Source organism: Strix uralensis, chromosome 6, assembly GCF_047716275.1.
Source record: "Strix uralensis isolate ZFMK-TIS-50842 chromosome 6, bStrUra1, whole genome shotgun sequence".
In the NCBI taxonomy this organism is placed as follows: Eukaryota; Metazoa; Chordata; class Aves; order Strigiformes; family Strigidae; genus Strix; species Strix uralensis.
Window position 1 is genome coordinate 34,171,141 of NC_133977.1, and position 16,927 is coordinate 34,188,067.

The 16,927-nt window shown below is 40.1% G+C and overlaps 1 protein-coding gene across 4 annotated transcripts in view; it reads left to right on the forward strand.

Moving 5' to 3' along the window:
- KALRN (kalirin RhoGEF kinase) overlaps positions 1-16,927 on the forward strand; it is a 526,142-nt gene that overhangs the window by 354,321 nt on the left and 154,894 nt on the right. For all 4 annotated transcript variants that reach the window (XM_074873623.1, XM_074873625.1, XM_074873626.1 and 1 more), the window contains exons 18-27: positions 932-1,081; positions 2,008-2,122; positions 4,753-4,868; positions 5,440-5,562; positions 8,101-8,283; positions 9,358-9,476; positions 10,716-10,782; positions 11,691-11,800; positions 13,607-13,676; positions 15,989-16,078. In XM_074873623.1, coding sequence (XP_074729724.1) covers positions 932-1,081; positions 2,008-2,122; positions 4,753-4,868; positions 5,440-5,562; positions 8,101-8,283; positions 9,358-9,476; positions 10,716-10,782; positions 11,691-11,800; positions 13,607-13,676; positions 15,989-16,078 — 1,143 coding nt within the window. The remainder of the gene's footprint in view (positions 1-931; positions 1,082-2,007; positions 2,123-4,752; positions 4,869-5,439; positions 5,563-8,100; positions 8,284-9,357; positions 9,477-10,715; positions 10,783-11,690; positions 11,801-13,606; positions 13,677-15,988; positions 16,079-16,927) is intronic.

The following is a 16,927-nucleotide window of genomic DNA, read 5'->3' on the forward strand; positions in this document are numbered from 1 at the left end:
ATGCTCTTAATCATGTGGGGTCCTCTGAGTTATGACTGTGTTCTCATAAAACTTGCAGGACTGAGCAAGAAAAGGGTGAGTGTGGTTATCTGGACCCCTAGCAATAACTGACTGGATCTTGAGTAATCTCAGCAGTGGAGTGCATAGGAAGAGCCCTCTGTGAGAGAAGAGGAAAGTTCCAAATTTTCTGGATAATTTTTGCAGTTTTTTCAGCTTCTGCACAGGCCACTGAGAGTATTCTTAGGACCTGCAATGCAAAAGACTCGGCCTTGTCTTAGGCCACTGCACACACAGTTTTCAGACTGTGTGAGTTTGTTTACCTCATTCCCATTATTCTAACAAGTAGAAGATACATGTATAAGCCCTGTACAGTGAAACACCTGCATCCACCTAGGTTTTGACACTGATTTACTGTCTATTGGTTTCCCTCTTCACAAAAGCTGTATAGGGAGCAACTAACATGCAGCTGAAGAGAATTAGTTCCAGCTTCAGACTTTGTTTCAGGAAAGTATTTAAGCATGTGTTTTTCTTTAACTATGTGCTAAGTCCCTTGACTTCAGTGGGATTTAAACACATCTAAGCACCCTTCCAGAATAGGGATTGTTTCCTGAATGATCCACTGGGGCCAGACTGACCCCTGCCTTGATTCAACCTTCTGAGCTTCCCCCCCATTATCCATTGGAGGAAAAGAAGGATTTATCCCCCTTAAACCAGATGAATTGCATCCCAAACACTAGAGATCCCTATAGTAAGAACAACCGCTGGAGTGTTCTGTCCAGGGCCTATTTCATACCCAGTTATCCTCCATGACACGGCCCATAGTCCAAAGCATTTAGATTGGAAATGTCATTGGTCATAGACTTTTACTGAGTATGTTCCTCCTGATTATGGTTGTAGTTAACTGAATTGTTGTGCTATGGGCATGTTTCAGGTATGCAGTGTATTAGAGAGTTTGGAGCAAGAATACAGACGGGATGAAGACTGGTGTGGAGGTCGAGATAAACTTGGACCGGCAGCTGAGATAGACCATGTAATCCCTCTGATCAGCAAACATCTGGAACAGAAGGAGGCTTTTCTCAAGGTCTTATTTTAGTTCTCTAATAAATGAGGAAAACTCCCCATTGAGTAGTCAATTTAGAGCAGTGTTGGTGAGTTTGAGAAGAGTAATTCCAGTTCAGCTACTGTCTGGCTGTATAAACCCTAGGCTAGTTTCACACTGTTATAGTGGGTGTAATAAGTATTATCATCAATGTGTATCTCAGAGAGATGTTATCAGGACTAATTAGGTGGTATTTGCATTGCACTTGGGGAATGTTAGTTGTGGTGGTTCAAAGTTCAAATTTTCAAAATTGCATATGATGAGCATTATAAATGACAAGTATTATACAGCATTTTGGTGTTGGCTTATACAAACCATCCAGCATTTCAAATTCTGTCCTCCAAGCCAATAACTGAAGAATTACTAACAACTGAAGCAATTGTGTCTCTGCACAAGGATGGAGACAGAGATTTCCTCCTGCCTTCCAGGTGCTGCTTTGTAAGAACTGTGGAGTTGACAGGCTGACAAGTCAACTGACAGCCAGCCTCCCACCTTCCACTAAAACTGAAATACAACATGAAACTATGCTTGAAGGCAAGGCTTAAGAAATTATGGCTCTAGATTGTACATTTTTTGAAACAATGAGTAGTTTTCGTGAGAGATGAGTTAGCTTTGGTTAAATTGAAAATGTGTGATGTACTAGCTCTTTACAACCAGTTGTTTTATTATTGTCATTAATTTGCCTTAATATGTAAAATAGGCCACTATATGCAAAATGACTCATATTTTAATACGTTTATGAGGCTGTTAGTTTGTTAACTGAGTTTATTGACTATTAGCTGAAGCTCTCATGTTCCCAAATGAAGGAGAACTAGTCCCTGCAAAATAAACAGAGAACTCCCTTGGGTCCCCTTTGCTCTCTTTGCTCATCTTTACTGCTTTGTTTTGGTGGGGGCTGTTTTTCTTAGGCCTGTACACTGGCACGAAGGAACGCTGAGGTATTCCTCAAGTACATCCACAGGAACAATGTCAGCATGCCTGGAGTAGCAAGCCATACAAGGGGGCCCGAGCAGCAAGTGAAAGGTTGGTGCACTGGTGCAATGACAGCATTGAAGGTTTTGTTTGCTTCCCCCTCTGCTGTGTGGCCAACCTACAGTTTGTGAACATGCTGAGAAGGTGCCTTAAATTTTGCCATCTGCTGTCACTAAAATGGTACATATGCCCGACACCTTTAGCAATGCTAGTGAGGCCTCTCAGAAAGTGATCCCTCCTCTGCTATGCATGAGTTCTTATACAGGACTCTTCTGTTGCAAGTGGTAGTGGGGGACAAAAGGAAAGGGGTTTGAAATACGGTCTCTCTCTGGCTTCTCTTGTCAGAAGAGTTCATGGGAGTGACACTGTGTCATCCCCCATCATGTAGGTTGTCAGATGAGATGATCAGACACTATTTTGCCTTAATACCTAAAAACACATAAACAAATAAGGCCATATCAAATGCGAGGTCTAGATGCATCCTGTTGCTGCTGAGCACTGGAAAACAATGCACCCCAAAGTTGTTTGTCCCTAGGATGGATCTGCTGGTTTTTTGTCCCTGGAATCCTGTTTGATGTCCTACCACATCAATCACTAGCAAAAGTATCTGCCTGTAGTTACTTCCCTTTGGTCAAAAGAGCACTGTTCGGATGATACATCTGAGATGTTTGAAATGTTTCCACGTCTCTGCTTAATTAAATGGTTGTTAATCTTTACCTAGCAATGCTGCAAGGTACTGATAAGAATGAGCAAAGTGATTCTGCAGTAATAAACCATTTTTGTTATTATTATTGGCTTGCTTACAAGCTGCAGAAGAATACAGGTTAAAAGCAGTACAGTCATTATGTGTGTGGGAGGGATGGGAACTTTGGTTATACACAGAAGATGAAAATGGTGCAACTGAAGAGATAATTTTCCTTCCTTACTTTCAACACCAGTTCTTCAATGTTAACATGACTTTGTTCAACTTCCCCCGCTAATGTGTCAAATGCTTGTTGTTGTGGACTTTTGTTCCCTACAGTTGAAAATCATGGGGAAATTAATTGAACCCTGACTCAGCAATTCCTTAAATATGCACCTGATATAAACTTGTGAGTGTTCCTCACTGGGCCTGTTTGAAATGACTCACTTACATAAAAATCAGCTTGTATATTAGTCTTTTTCTAAGTCAGATGTGTAATTCTTATGCTTGGTGACTCTATCCAGAGAAAATCATTGAAGCAAACACTTTAGTTCAGAATAAAAGCACCATTTAGTAGGATACTTACTGTGCTTCCAAAGCAAAGTCGTTGATACAGAACAAAATTAGTTTTATTTGTTGTAAACTGTTTATGCAGAGACCTGATCTAGAGCACCCATGACATGTTTCAAGTTCCTTTTGTCACTCAGACAAAGTTCCCATTGTCCTCAGCAGGGACTGGGCTAGGTTTTGCAACTACCTTAAGTATTACAAATTTTTTTACCATCATCAGCGTCACACTTGTAAATGGGGAGGGATACATCCAAGTCTGTTTGCAGCCACCAGTGTTGATACATAAGCAATGAATATCAGTACATTCAGAAAGGGCTTAGGGTGAGAGAGGTTATTAACAGGTGCTGTAAATGATCCTAAATCACTGTAAGGGGTTGAGAAGCCACTCAGTGTTTTAATATAAAAGAGTGTAGCTGCTGCCTAAGCCCCCTCTGGCAGATGCTCCGCTTTGAGGTCAGGGCAGGAGGGCTGCCAGGCCCTACCTTCAGAGGTGGCTTACCTGGGCTCCATACCCAGATGTGGCCGGGATGACCCACGCTGCCACCAGCTACTCATGACTTTGCTCAGCTTAAATAGAAAAATTCAGGTTTAACTAAGGTTTATGTTAGTGATATAGTGTAAATCTCTTGCACTCCCTCTGCAGATTATCTTTTCAGTTAGGCTCATGGTACATTTTAAAGAGTTAAATCAAACCCTTTATCAAGTTGATACAGTCTGGCTGAACACTCAGGTTTTGAAGGAGAACATGTATGTCCTAGACTCCAAGGAGCAGCAGGTCTCCTGCCAGTCTCTTCCTGAATCTGGGTCTCTGTCACATCCCCATCATACAGACAACAGTTTAGAGGACCAATACCAGGCCTCAACCCAAAATTGTAGCCCAGCAGTAACTGCATGGGCGGCACGCAGAGGCTCTCCAGACAACGCAGCTGTACAAGAAACATCATCAGGTATGTCAAAATAGGAGCTCAGGCTTTAATTAAATTCAATCATGACCAGAGCTCTGCATGGGACAGTAGGCTTTGGTGCCAAGTGCTGGGTAGCCTGTGGCCAGAGCAACAGACAAGGCAGTAAAAGAGCAACTTCTCCTATGTCAACCAGTACCAGAAGCCTGAAATAAGCAACAGAAGAGAACGAAAAGACCTGAAATCATGTACCCAGTGTATTTACTGGGATAAATCCCAAACTCTGTTTTAGCATCTTGTCCTTTATGAGATAACCCTGCAACTGGACTTTCTTTGTGGGGTTTTTTTGTTTGTTTTTTTAAAGCAGCCCCTTTGAATCAATGCTTGTTTTTAAGAAGTACAATCTCAGGGGCTCTGCTCTTGGGAATGTGGTCCAGGCAGGGTGTGTAAATTCAGCTTTTTGTGGTTTATTTCTGTATGCACTCACAGAATCACTAATCACACAGACATTTTCCTTTGCCCTACAGCCATTCTGAGCGAGCTGCTGCAGAGGGAGAACCGGGTCCTTCACTTCTGGACCTTGAAGAAGCGACGATTAGATCAGTGCCAACAATATGTTGTCTTTGAGCGCAGTGCCAAGCAGGTAGTGTAAAAACCCCACTTCGTCTTTCTGTCCTGTCGGTGTGTGAATATTTCCTCTATCCATGTAATGCCTGTGTGAGGGGTTGCTATTGCAATCTCAAGTTGTATTTAAAAACTGTAACTTTTGAAAACATGGCAAATGTAGATTTTTTAAAACCATTTAAGAAAATTAAAAACCCCAACAACAAAACTAAGTATTTTTGCCAGGCCATATTAATTTCTGGATTTGTTCATTTTTTGGAAAATAAATATAAGAGCAAGCTTCTTTCATTGAGCTATTACTGAATGAGAAAACTGCTTTCTCTGTGTGCAGATTTATCTGTATATAGGTAGAATTCCCTACATTCCTTTTTTTCCTAGAAAACATACAGCACCTTTTGTATCCTCTCCCACCTGCTTTGATTACCGTGTTCTTTTCATGTGTTCCTGGAAAGTGTTTTACCATACACAGTATAAAGTCCCAATGCATTTGATATCCTTTATTTGGCAGATTTTTTTTGTCAGAGGATTAGTTATTGAAATACAAAGACTGTTTGTTTTGTTTTTCCTTTGGTTGTTTTTGACATTCACAGGCCTTAGACTGGATCCAAGAAACAGGCGAGTATTACCTCTCTACTCACAACTCCACAGGGGAATCAGCAGAAGAAACTCAGGAACTCCTGAAGGAATATGGGGAATTCAGAGTACCTGCCAAGGTAAACAGTGACTTTAATCTAATTATGGCATCTGCCTTAGTCTATGTTTATGATCCTGTTTCAGTGCCTTAAATCTCTTGATTTTGTGTTTTCCTCCTGACATCCCTGGCACAGAAGATAAATGTCTCTTGAGAGCAGTGATCTTTCATTTTTAGCAAGACATAGGCACAAAAAGAAGGTTTTCTCCCCCTTGGTCTGTACTGGTTATGGAGTATTTCTGTTCTGATCAGAAGAAAGAGAAATTTACATACAGAGTTCACAACAACCTAATGAGACAAACACTAATTCCATCCTCAAACAATCATACAAGTATGGTATAGAGTAACTAATTGATCTGAACATATCCAAGGTTGTCTTGGATTCCCCGTCTCTTTCTTCTGTCACTGCAACCACAATTTGTTTCATTAATTCCAGCTGCGTTGATCACAGATGATAATTTATCTCATTAGAAATAATCTGCTGATCCCAATAAAATACTTTAAATAAATGGCTTCGTAAACTCTGGGGTGAACATTTTTTATACAAAGCTGCATTACCAAGAATCTATTAATTTATATGGAGCAATTCTGAGAAATCTGGTGGAGTTTACAGAGGAATGGTGATTGGATCTGCTTCAGACAAATTAATTCAAACCATAGGTAATTCACAGACAGTGAATCCACAAGGGTATTAGCAGTCACCGATAAGGATCTAAATTGCAAAGTCGGACTGCAGCAAGACCATGGCTTTCATATTATGGAGCTTCATTTCACTGTGTCCGGAAATTGATCTTCTGTAATCCTTAAATTCCTCATTAGGCTGTCCATGCTTACATGGGTTTGATTCATGGGCTTTGTGGTGTTCTTGTCTCCTTCCTTTTTGGTTAGCTTGCATGTTTGTGAAAATGGGAGATAACTAGCACTGGATGGAAGTTAATTTAATCAGGCAGGACCCATACAACATTCTTTTAACAATACTTCTGGCCTCTAACCACCCATCATGAGTCTGCGTGAAATCATGTTCCAGTTTATAATTTAATTCTGATCATAATAATCCTGATTAATCCTGAAATTTCCAAACTATTTTTGCTCTTGACTTAGCCTAGGATTGAGTTTTATACCTTGTTCTTTATTGATCATTACAGGCTGTTCTTTACACTGACACATCTAGTCTTGCTCCCTAGGGCTCTAGTAAATCACTTTCCTACTGCTGACCTAGGATATTTTCACTGCCACGTGCAATCTGGTAAACGCATGTCACTCCCAGACTGATGTTATTCTCAAACTAAGCTGTAACTGAAAGCCTTCCTGATCCCAATAACTTTCTAGCCAAGTCAATTGTTTGGAAAGCAAAACCAGCAGTAGTTTTTGGTAATGAAACACCCTTTAAATATAGCAGGAAGTCAGATTTTTGCTTCTCCATGCCTACCCTTGCTTAAGTACTTAATTAATTTGTTAAGATGACCTATGATTCAGCTGTTAATTTATTTTGCTAGTGAAATTTCTTGAATTTAGTTTTGTGCTTGAAATCTGCTAGATGTTTTTTTGGTCTGACGTGCATTTGTCCATCTGTGGCCAGCTTGCTGATAATGTCAAGTACCTGACAGCATGTCTTGCTTCAGGCAGAGTGGAAAGTACTCTCCATCTCTGAAAAGCAGCTTGCCAGTACCTCTGGGGATACAACTGATTCTCCTTTTGCTTTTGGGGATTAACATGTGCGTTACAGCTGGAATGCAGTCTGTACAGTTGATATCTTAGTTTTTATAAGCATTTTGTCCTTGAGTTGGCTCAAACATAGGATCCAGGCACCTTCAGTTCCTGGGATAGATCTGGAATCTAGACTAAAATTTATAGCTACCTCCTTTGTGTCAGATTTGCACAAAGTTTCTCAACATGGAAAACCATAGTGACTAAGGGGCAGTCAGAGCCCAAGTGGAATAGAAAAGACCTCTGAAAGGTTTGGGGGCTCAGTGTATGTTTTGGAGTTCAGGCATCTTTTAGTTTGTAATGCTTTAACTGGAACTAAAATACTGATGGAGGATTTTATAGTAGACCAGGAATTTGGATTTAAATTCTGTTTGTTTCTAAAACAGAGTAGTAGTGACTCAAACTCACTTCCTGAACTGATATGTGGTGTATTAATGACCTGCCTCCACAGGTCTGCAGAACCACCTAGGTATAGATTCAAAGAAACTTGGTGTATTTTATGAGGTGTGATTTTTAAATCCTGTCTTCTACTCCAAGGCTTACAAAAAATAAGTTTTTTGTTATAGGAAGGAGGCACATCTAACTTCCAACACGTTTTCCGTATGTGTTTGTGTGTGTGTGGTTTCAAAAACTTGACTTTTTCTATCTCCTGCAGCTTCTTAAGTGTCCTTATAAAAATGTCATTCCTTTCATGTTTTACTGGGCAAAGTTTAAAGCGTCTGATTCTGTGTAAGATGAAGTACAGGCACTCTTTAATGATGTATAAAAAATTGCAAGCTTCTTCTGACTGCTGTGTGAATTAAAAGCAAAGGAAATAATAATGCAACATAACAGAGGACCATGTTTTGGGCAGCAAACAAAGGAGAAAGTGAAGCTCCTCATCCAGCTGGCTGACAGCTTTGTAGAAAAAGGACATATACACGCCACTGAAATTAGGAAGTGGGTCACCACCGTTGACAAACGCTACCGTGACTTCTCTCTCAGGATGGGGAAATACCGCTACTCCCTGGAAAAAGCTCTTGGAATCAATACAGAGGTACTGTAAGTCCATGTCCTGTTGGGGTTTATACCAAAGCTGAAAGTCACAGAGGGAAGTGAAGGCTATGGCATGAATGCTGCAGGTTATCGTGTGTCCATTAGAAACAATTAAAACCCAGCCAACCTACTTAGCCAAGCTCAGAACTCTGAAGAGAAATGTTTTTTTGTGGCAGATCAGTGATATGAGGTGGAGACAGATGAAGATCAGAAAGACTTTCTGAACAAATGTTAGCACCATTCTGCAGGAGACCATACAGCTACTGGGAAGGAGAGGGAAACACATTATTTGAATAAAAGTCAGTGTTAATTTTAGCATAAGTCATAAATGCTGCTCCCACACCATTATTTTCAGTCAAACTCAGGCTTTGACTGTAAGTTTCCATTCTCTCATCCTTTAACTAACCAAAAAATTGATCCCCAACCTCATCTTTGAGCTCTTTTAGGTGAAATAGAGCAACACAAGAGAAACAAAAATGAGAACCTCCTGCTATTCCCTGGCCACAGTATTAAGGGGGAGTGCAAGAAGCAGAAACACCTTAAAAACCTTTCAGTCAACCATCCTTCGAAATTAAGTTTCAGAGAAAGAGGAATAAATTCCCTCACACCCTCAAGATACCTTAAATGTAGTGTTCCTTATAGGGTCTCTGGTTTACACAAAGTTACACAGTCTGGAAAGGTATTTCCATGGCAGAAGGCCATTGGAATTCGGGATTGTCTCTGCATAGTGCTCTACTTTATCAGACTATTTATGAAGTCCTATACTAGGCAAATAATTTAGATGTGAAAGGAGTAAGGTAAAACGTAGACATTTGTCATCAGTACCTATTCCTAGATACAAGTAACAGTGAAGACTATAATAAATCTCATAGTTAATGTTTTTTTTTAAGATTTTTCTCACCTTCCTACTTTCTCCCTTCTCACTGTAGTTCTTCTGAATCTCTTTGAATTTCCTTCTTTCTGACATTGTTATCTTTATCTTTTTTCCTTATCCATTTGATCTGATGAACTTGCTGCATTTTGCACAACAATAGGATTACAATGAATTTAAAATCTGTACTGTCATTTTTTCTAGGATAACAAGGATCTAGAACTAGATATTATTCCAGCAAGTCTTTCAGACCGGGAGGTAAAGCTGCGAGATGCAAATCATGAAGTCAATGAAGAAAAAAGAAAGTCGGCCAGAAAGAAAGAGTATGTCGCCAAATGCTCATAGTCTGCCATGACACATTATCTAAGAGTGATTCTATGATATTTTCATGGCCAGAACTGACTGACAGTTGTATAATTCCTTCCAGCTGTGGAGCTATTGAGATAAGTCTAGAGGTGTAGGGCAGAAGTTGTGACTTGTAGGCTAGAGAATTTCAGAACATACAGGTTGAATTTCTTTTGGTTTTAATCAGAAGTCACCTTTGGAAAGGGAAAGGAGTGAGTCAGACCCTGATGTCATGGAGATACTCATTGTCATGATTTCCTTATGGCTGTATGTGAGAAGTAAAATGAACAGGAAAAAATCAAAAGCATCTTTATATGTCTAGGTATTATCTAAGCTCCAATGACATCCAGAGGAATTAACAGTCTTTCAGTGACACAAGAGTTCACTTGGAGTTTAGGTTCACATTTCAGTGGGTGTAGAACTGAGAGAACTGGAAGTATTTCATACTCAAGGAAATATTTGGAGAGTGCTTGTTGCACTTAAATCTAGAAACAGTCTAATTTCACAGTATTTTGTCTTAATTTTTGTGTGAGAATATTCTGGACAGCATTTGTATGTACAATCCTTCTCAGCCTCTGAAATTGCCACTGTGGTGCACAACTGTGATAAGAAACCATTTCTACTTTAGGGAACAGTGGTTACACTTGGGCTGCCTGTGACGCATTTTCAAAACATTGGGCATTTCAACTTTGAGATGCCCAGCCTCAGGCACTATAGATGTGGTTGTTGGGCTTCCCAGCAGTCTGGATTTTTCTCTGGTCAGGTACCAAGCTGTCGAAGCCTCTTCAAAGTAGTGGTGTCTCCCAAATTCATCTGTATTGCCACTGAAGGTCAAGTTTCAGGGTGACTTACCGCTGACTGTTAGTGAATATATAAGTGTTGTTGAATCTCAAGTCCTTACTCCTGAGAAAAAACAATTCTGAAAATCAGTTGACTGTTAAGGGTGGGCATGTAGATAGTAAATCCCAACTCAGGGTTGCAGAAATACAACTTAATAGAATTTTATGCAGAAAAGATATTTAGAAAATAACCCTACAAGGGACTAGATTATGAAGTGGTATTTCATTCATGGAGCTGGAAAGTGCAAACTAAGGCAGCTGAAGGTTTAGAGTGGAAGTACACTGATTCGTTAAGACAACAGAAGGATGTTTTGTATTCTGTTCATTGTACAAATGCCTGTAATGTCCAAAACACCTGAAATACTTTCTTTTTTCCAGATTCATTATGGCTGAGCTGCTTCAGACAGAAAAAGCTTATGTCAGGGATTTACATGAATGTTTAGAGGTAAGTCTCCAGTATTTTCAGGAAGGACATGGTATCCTTTGCGGTGGTGATGTTGCTGTGCTGCAAAGGCTGACCTTGACAAGAATCTGTGTAAGGGTACCACCGTTGGTGTCTGGCTGCAGAGCTATGTCCTGCTGGTGGAGGGAGCTGGGTGGGCAGCAGAGGGAGCTTGTCTCCCACTGGCTGAAGCGTGCACTGCGGTCCCCACTCATAGCTGTAAATGTCTGCACCTCCGGAGACACCCGAGTGTGCTTCTACTTACAAAGCAGCGCTCACCCCTGCAGAGTGAGCGCAATGTCCTGGGACTCAGTAAAGAGCAATGTATTTGCATGTTGTCCTAAAATTTGTTGGTTTCTAGTCTTTTTTGAATCATGTAATATTTTCTTAAGAATTCAAATCTATTCCTTTGGATCATCTCATGCTAGAGAAAGGAGATGGATTTGCACTGTCAAATACCTTGTCTAGCTCCACAGCAGGGTGTTCCTGAAGGGGACTGTGATACTCAGGGCAAAAAGCAGAGTTTATTTCAGTGAAGTCTGTCAGCTTTCACATTCCTGCAATTTGAAAGAGATTTTTATGTATCTAACACTACTGAACTGGCAAATCCATCTTATCGTTCAACTGTTTATGCCTGCAGTTTTTGGATACCATCAGCTGGACAGCAGAGACAGGTGCTGTTGGCATGTTTCTGCTTTTTCCTCAGACAACTTCTAAGTGTCAGCATTTTGAATTTCTCTGGAGAGCTTTCTGTGACACTGGAACATTTTTTTTTTTTTTTTTTAGCTTGTTTATTTAATCTCAAAGTACATAGTTCTCTTGTCAGCCTGTGCCTTTGGCAATAAAACAGAGAGATCTATTCTTTTTCACTGCATTTATTCACAAAGCTAAGAATTGCTGGTGTCTTCCAGACTTACCTTTGGGAAATGACAAGTGGAGTGGAAGAAATACCTGCTGGGATCCTTAATAAAGAACACATCATCTTTGGCAATATTCAGGAGATATATGACTTTCATAACAAGTAGGTTTTCCTAACAGTTCTGTTAATGTTTACTGACTAAGGAAACCAAAGATGTGTATATACATCTACATGGTGTCTGCAGTGAACGCCTACAGTACAATACACACAGGAGTGTAAAGTAATTTATCCAGATTTGCAAAATAATGTTTGATTTCTTGTTTTCTTTCTTTTACAAAAATGAATTGCGTCTTAGTTTAAACTTTGCCTTCAGCTGGTTAACAACGTTAAAGCCATATTATACCAATGCTTTGTGGTCCTATACATGCTTTCCATCTCACAGCACTAGATCTGGTATGGAAGCTTGCTGGTCAAAAATATGATCTCTTGGAAAACACGAGGGGAAGAAAAGGAATGGTTGACATGAGCTGGGTTAATAAGTAGCTTTTCTGCCACTTCTTGGAGACTCTATATTTAATCTGTAACTAACAGTAGTCCCTTTATCAAGATAAGACTGTCTATCAAATCAGCTTAGTGGGCATTGTTTCCCTGCTATAATGTGGATGCAATAGCAGTTATAAACTTAACATTTAGGGGTGCTGAATCCCACAAGTTCAGTCTGAATTTCAAAGTCTGTCTTCAATTTATGCCTCAAAACCAAAACAGTTGAAAACAAATCAGAAAACCCTTCCCTGTTGAAGTTCTGGAAGACTTTCAGTGCTGCAGCCAGATAAATGCACTATCACATACACATAAATATGGTTCAGCAGAGGTTGCCATATGCATGCTTTTGTGCAATCAGTTTCGGAGCATATCAAGATAGTAGATTCAAACTACATATTACATTACTAACTACATATTACAATACAAAAAAATGTAAGTAATAGATTAAATTGAATTCCAGCCCACAGGAATTGCCTTGTCATACAGGTAAATATGCTTCCCCCATTTAAAACTATGCTAGGATCACCCAGTTGCCTTCCCACTTCCCCTCTCTTTGTGGTGGAGTATTTCGCTTTTAGTGACCCCAACTGATGCCATCTGATTACTCTCCTTTTTGACTTTCCCTTGCTTCCAGCTACTACCCTTTCAACCCTCAGTCATGCCCCTCAGCTCCCTGCTTGCTGTCATTTCTTCTTTCTCTGACCCATCCTCCTCCAGCCTGCTGCTTCTGCATAATCCTTTTCCCACTAAAAGTTCTAGCAATGCTAAAATAAATTGTCCCCACCTTGCTTCCGCAATCTTCTGCTTTGGCTGGTGATGTTAATGCATTCCCCAGCCTGATTCAGGGCTGGGGAAAACAGCACATTCAGTTGGTTCTCCTTCTGCATCTCCTGTTTGACATTCCTCTTTCCACCCAGGCATTGTACTGGGCTCTATCTTCAAACAGAGATGTCACTCCTGGTACAATGTGTTGGGAGAGAGTTGATTACAAAATCTGTATTTTGGGAGTTTACTGCTTACCTATGAAGTGTCAAGCTTGTTTAAATTGTTCTCCTTTGTCCAGTGTGCCAAGTTTGGTGATGGAAAGCTGGCAGCTTTGGGCTTCTTTTTTTACTCTTCCTCCGAACCACTGCACAAGATCTTTTTGAAGACCCACGATCTGGTTGTTGAGTATCGCTTTGCAATCCTGAATACACTGACCCCCTACTAGCGATTGCAACCTTTCCCTTTCCAGTGGAGTGGGGCATGACTGTGCTCAAAAACCAAAGCATATCTTGGCAAGGACACATTTTTTCCACTAACAGGACACTTGGTTAGCCTTGTAATCAAGATACAAGTATTGATCATTAACACTCATTAACTCATTGGTCATTCTGCTTCTCCTGGGTATTTGAATGTAATTACGTTGGTGTCTTCTTTTTTCAGCATTTTTCTGAAAGAACTGGAGAAATACGAACAACTGCCTGAGGATGTGGGCCACTGCTTTGTCACCTGGGTAATGAGGCATCTTATTTTCATTATTTATTCAAATTAGTTCTTCCAGCATAAATGGAAACAAGCTGGGAATTGGTGCAAGGGTTATGTCCTTAGTGATAAGTGAGATTAGGAGCTGATCTGGAACTACAACTGCTTTGTCCTTCACCTCCCCCAGGTGAAAGGTTCCCTCCCTTAACTCTTCTCCTGAGCAGTGGTGTGAAGGCTTTCCAGAGCCTCTGTCCTTGTCCTGCACTAACCAGTACAGCTGTCATGGTTTAAACCCGGCTGGCAGCCAAACACCACACAGCTGCTCACTCACCCTCCCCCACCCTGGAAAACTGGAGGGGTAGAGGTAAGGAGACTTGTAGGTTGAGATAAAAACAATTTAATAATTGAAGTAAAATAGAATTAAAATAATAATGATGATAATAGTCATAATAATAGAAAATACAAATGAGTAATGCACAATGCAATTGCTCACCACCCACTGACCGATGCCCAGCCTGTTCCTGGCTAATGATCCCATAGAAGCAAAAATCCTGAAATTGTAATCCCAGAAGAGAGAGCAAGCTTCCTGCTCAACCCTCATCTATGTACTGAGCATGACATTGTATGTTATGGAGTGTTCCACTGGCCTATTTGGGTCTGTTGTTTTGGCTCTGCTCCCTCCCAGCTTCTTGTATAACCTGCACACTAGCAGGACATGGGAAGTTGAAAGGTCCTTGATTTCTTAGCAACAACTGAAAACATCAGTGCATTATCAGCACTCTTCTCATATCAAATCCCATACTGAATCCAAAACACATCACTATTCTAGCTACCAAGAAGAAAATACTAGCTCTATCCTAGCTAAAACCAGGACAGCAGCTTTTACCTCTGCTGGTTCCTGTTTTAACAGGACTTTGTCAAACCAAACCTGTATTTAGGGGTGACATTCATTTCTTTGTGAAGAGCTCTGGGAGGACATTTAAAATCTTAATATACCTTCCTTAGAGAATTTTAGTCATGCCAGGAGACCTCTACAAAGGTGTGAACAACATATTTTATCAACATTTTTCTTCAGAAGTTACTGTCAAATTGCTGAGCCACTATGCTCTCTCATTCTATTACCCAATGCCAGGATAATTTCCAACAGGACTTTGAAGTCTTGATGCTAAGAGTCTTCATGGGCATAGGAGGTTCCGGGAGTTTGCTGCAGTAATTTATCTGTATGAAAGCTGTTCTCTTTTAAAAATATTTACCAGGCAAGTCAGGCATCTTCATGTTTTCTCTGATGGTTTTGTTCATATTTCAAAGCTGGAAATTAGTATTTTAAAAGTTATTATGGAAAATTTTCACTTATCAAAAAATAAACATGTTTGGATGATTTCAAATGGGCTTTTAATTTAAAAACATGACAAAAATGTTGATGAAATGGATTCAGAAATATTGTTTACAAAGAAGAGATTACATATTTATGAAAGATGGACACATTTACGTATCATTCTGTGCAAAATCTTCATGGTATTTTTAAGATTCTACCACATCATCTCAGCAGTAGTACATGTCCAGAGCTGTGTGTATGGTTACAGAGATACATACAAAAGTGCCTGCCCAATTGCAGGGTCTTGTTATTTAGGTACCTGGTGTAAAAAATGCAATAGTAATAAAAGGAGGCTATCCTCCTCTTCTGTTTGCCTGCCTCTCCCTGAGACCAGAGTTCAGTAATATGAAACTGCTGTAAGGCAGGAGTGCGCAGATGCTTTTAATTTCCTCTTAAAAATAAATAAATTAGGAAATGAAATGCAAAACACTCCTAGCACAACATAAAGTTTGAGTCATTAATGTCTGAACCAAGGTAGGAAAGGCAAGCTTAGGCCAGGCGTCACAAATCTGAGCCAGTCTCAGATCAAAAATGTTGGCTCAAGCCAGTTTAAGCTAGGTGAGTCTCTTGCCTAGAGTTTCTACACTGGCTTTATCTGCAAGTAGGTGATAGAGCCAACACTTCATGACTGGGTTTTGAGACCTGCAGACTTTTGGATACAATCTGTGTATCATCATTAGAGCTCTTAGAAATTATTTTATGGCTGGATTAAAGTTTTAGGCTTTACCTCTGTGGCACTTATTAAAGAAAGCCTCCCATAGCTGTTACATGGTGCACCTCATTCCCCTCGGAACTGCTCAGGTAAGGTATGAACTGTCTGTAAGTATTCTGTTCTTAATTTGCAATTCTTATGTTGGTTTAAGAGGTGGGGATTTATTACCTGTATTTATCCTGGTGAGCCTTAATGAAAGACTGTGTGAATAGAGAACTAGCTTATCATGCTTTTCCCTTGATGTTTGTTTTCACAGGCAGATAAATTTCAGATGTATGTCACCTACTGCAAAAACAAGCCTGACTCCAGCCAGCTCATCCTGGAACATGCAGGGACTTTCTTTGATGTAAGCAGCCATTGCCATTTTCCTTCAGTACGCACAGTGCAGCTGAAACACCTCCTCTTTACATCTGAGCAACGGGTTCCTTTTTGTGCTTTGTCATTTGGGTTTTTCATTCCACTGCAGATACCACATGCTGTGAAAACTGATAGGCTGTGGTGTGATGTGTGATCTTCATCAGTGTGGCAACTCATTTTTAATGGAGACACACATTCTTATGGGAACCTCTGTGCATTTTTCAGACCAAATCCTTTCTAAAGATCTGGTTTAGATGTACTCTCTACTTCTGGGTTTAGGGGTAAAATGAAAAGCAGATCCCATTATATTTTATGACCTGAAATCCCTAAGTCCAAAACAAGATCCTGTCCCCCTGTTCTGCAAATTTTACCCACCCTATTAAACGTTTGCTTCATCATGCTAGTAAGGGACTCCACTGACTGCAATTAGACTGTTTCCCTTACAAGTGCTACACCTGGTGATAAACATTTGCAGGCTCCAATCCCAGTTTTGTGGTCTGAGAGACATCTTTAAAGTTTTTGAGTACTTTTAAACTAAGCTTTCCCTCTGATTTTTGGAACCTCATCCATTTTGCCATGCTTTTCTGCTAGCTTATAGTTTTAATTGTTGCCTTTCTGAAAAAATGCTAAAACCTCTTTTCCAAAGCACTGAAAATCTTTTTAGAAATGTAACCACTCAGCAGGATCCAACCTGTGATGTGGTTGGCAGCTGACATGAATCAGTTCCTCGAGGTTTTTTACGTGCCAATGGTTATAGCATTTCAATTAAACTCAACACCGAAAGATTGTACACGAGCCAGAAGAAAAATGATGAACACCTTTTTCTTTCACCTTGTTT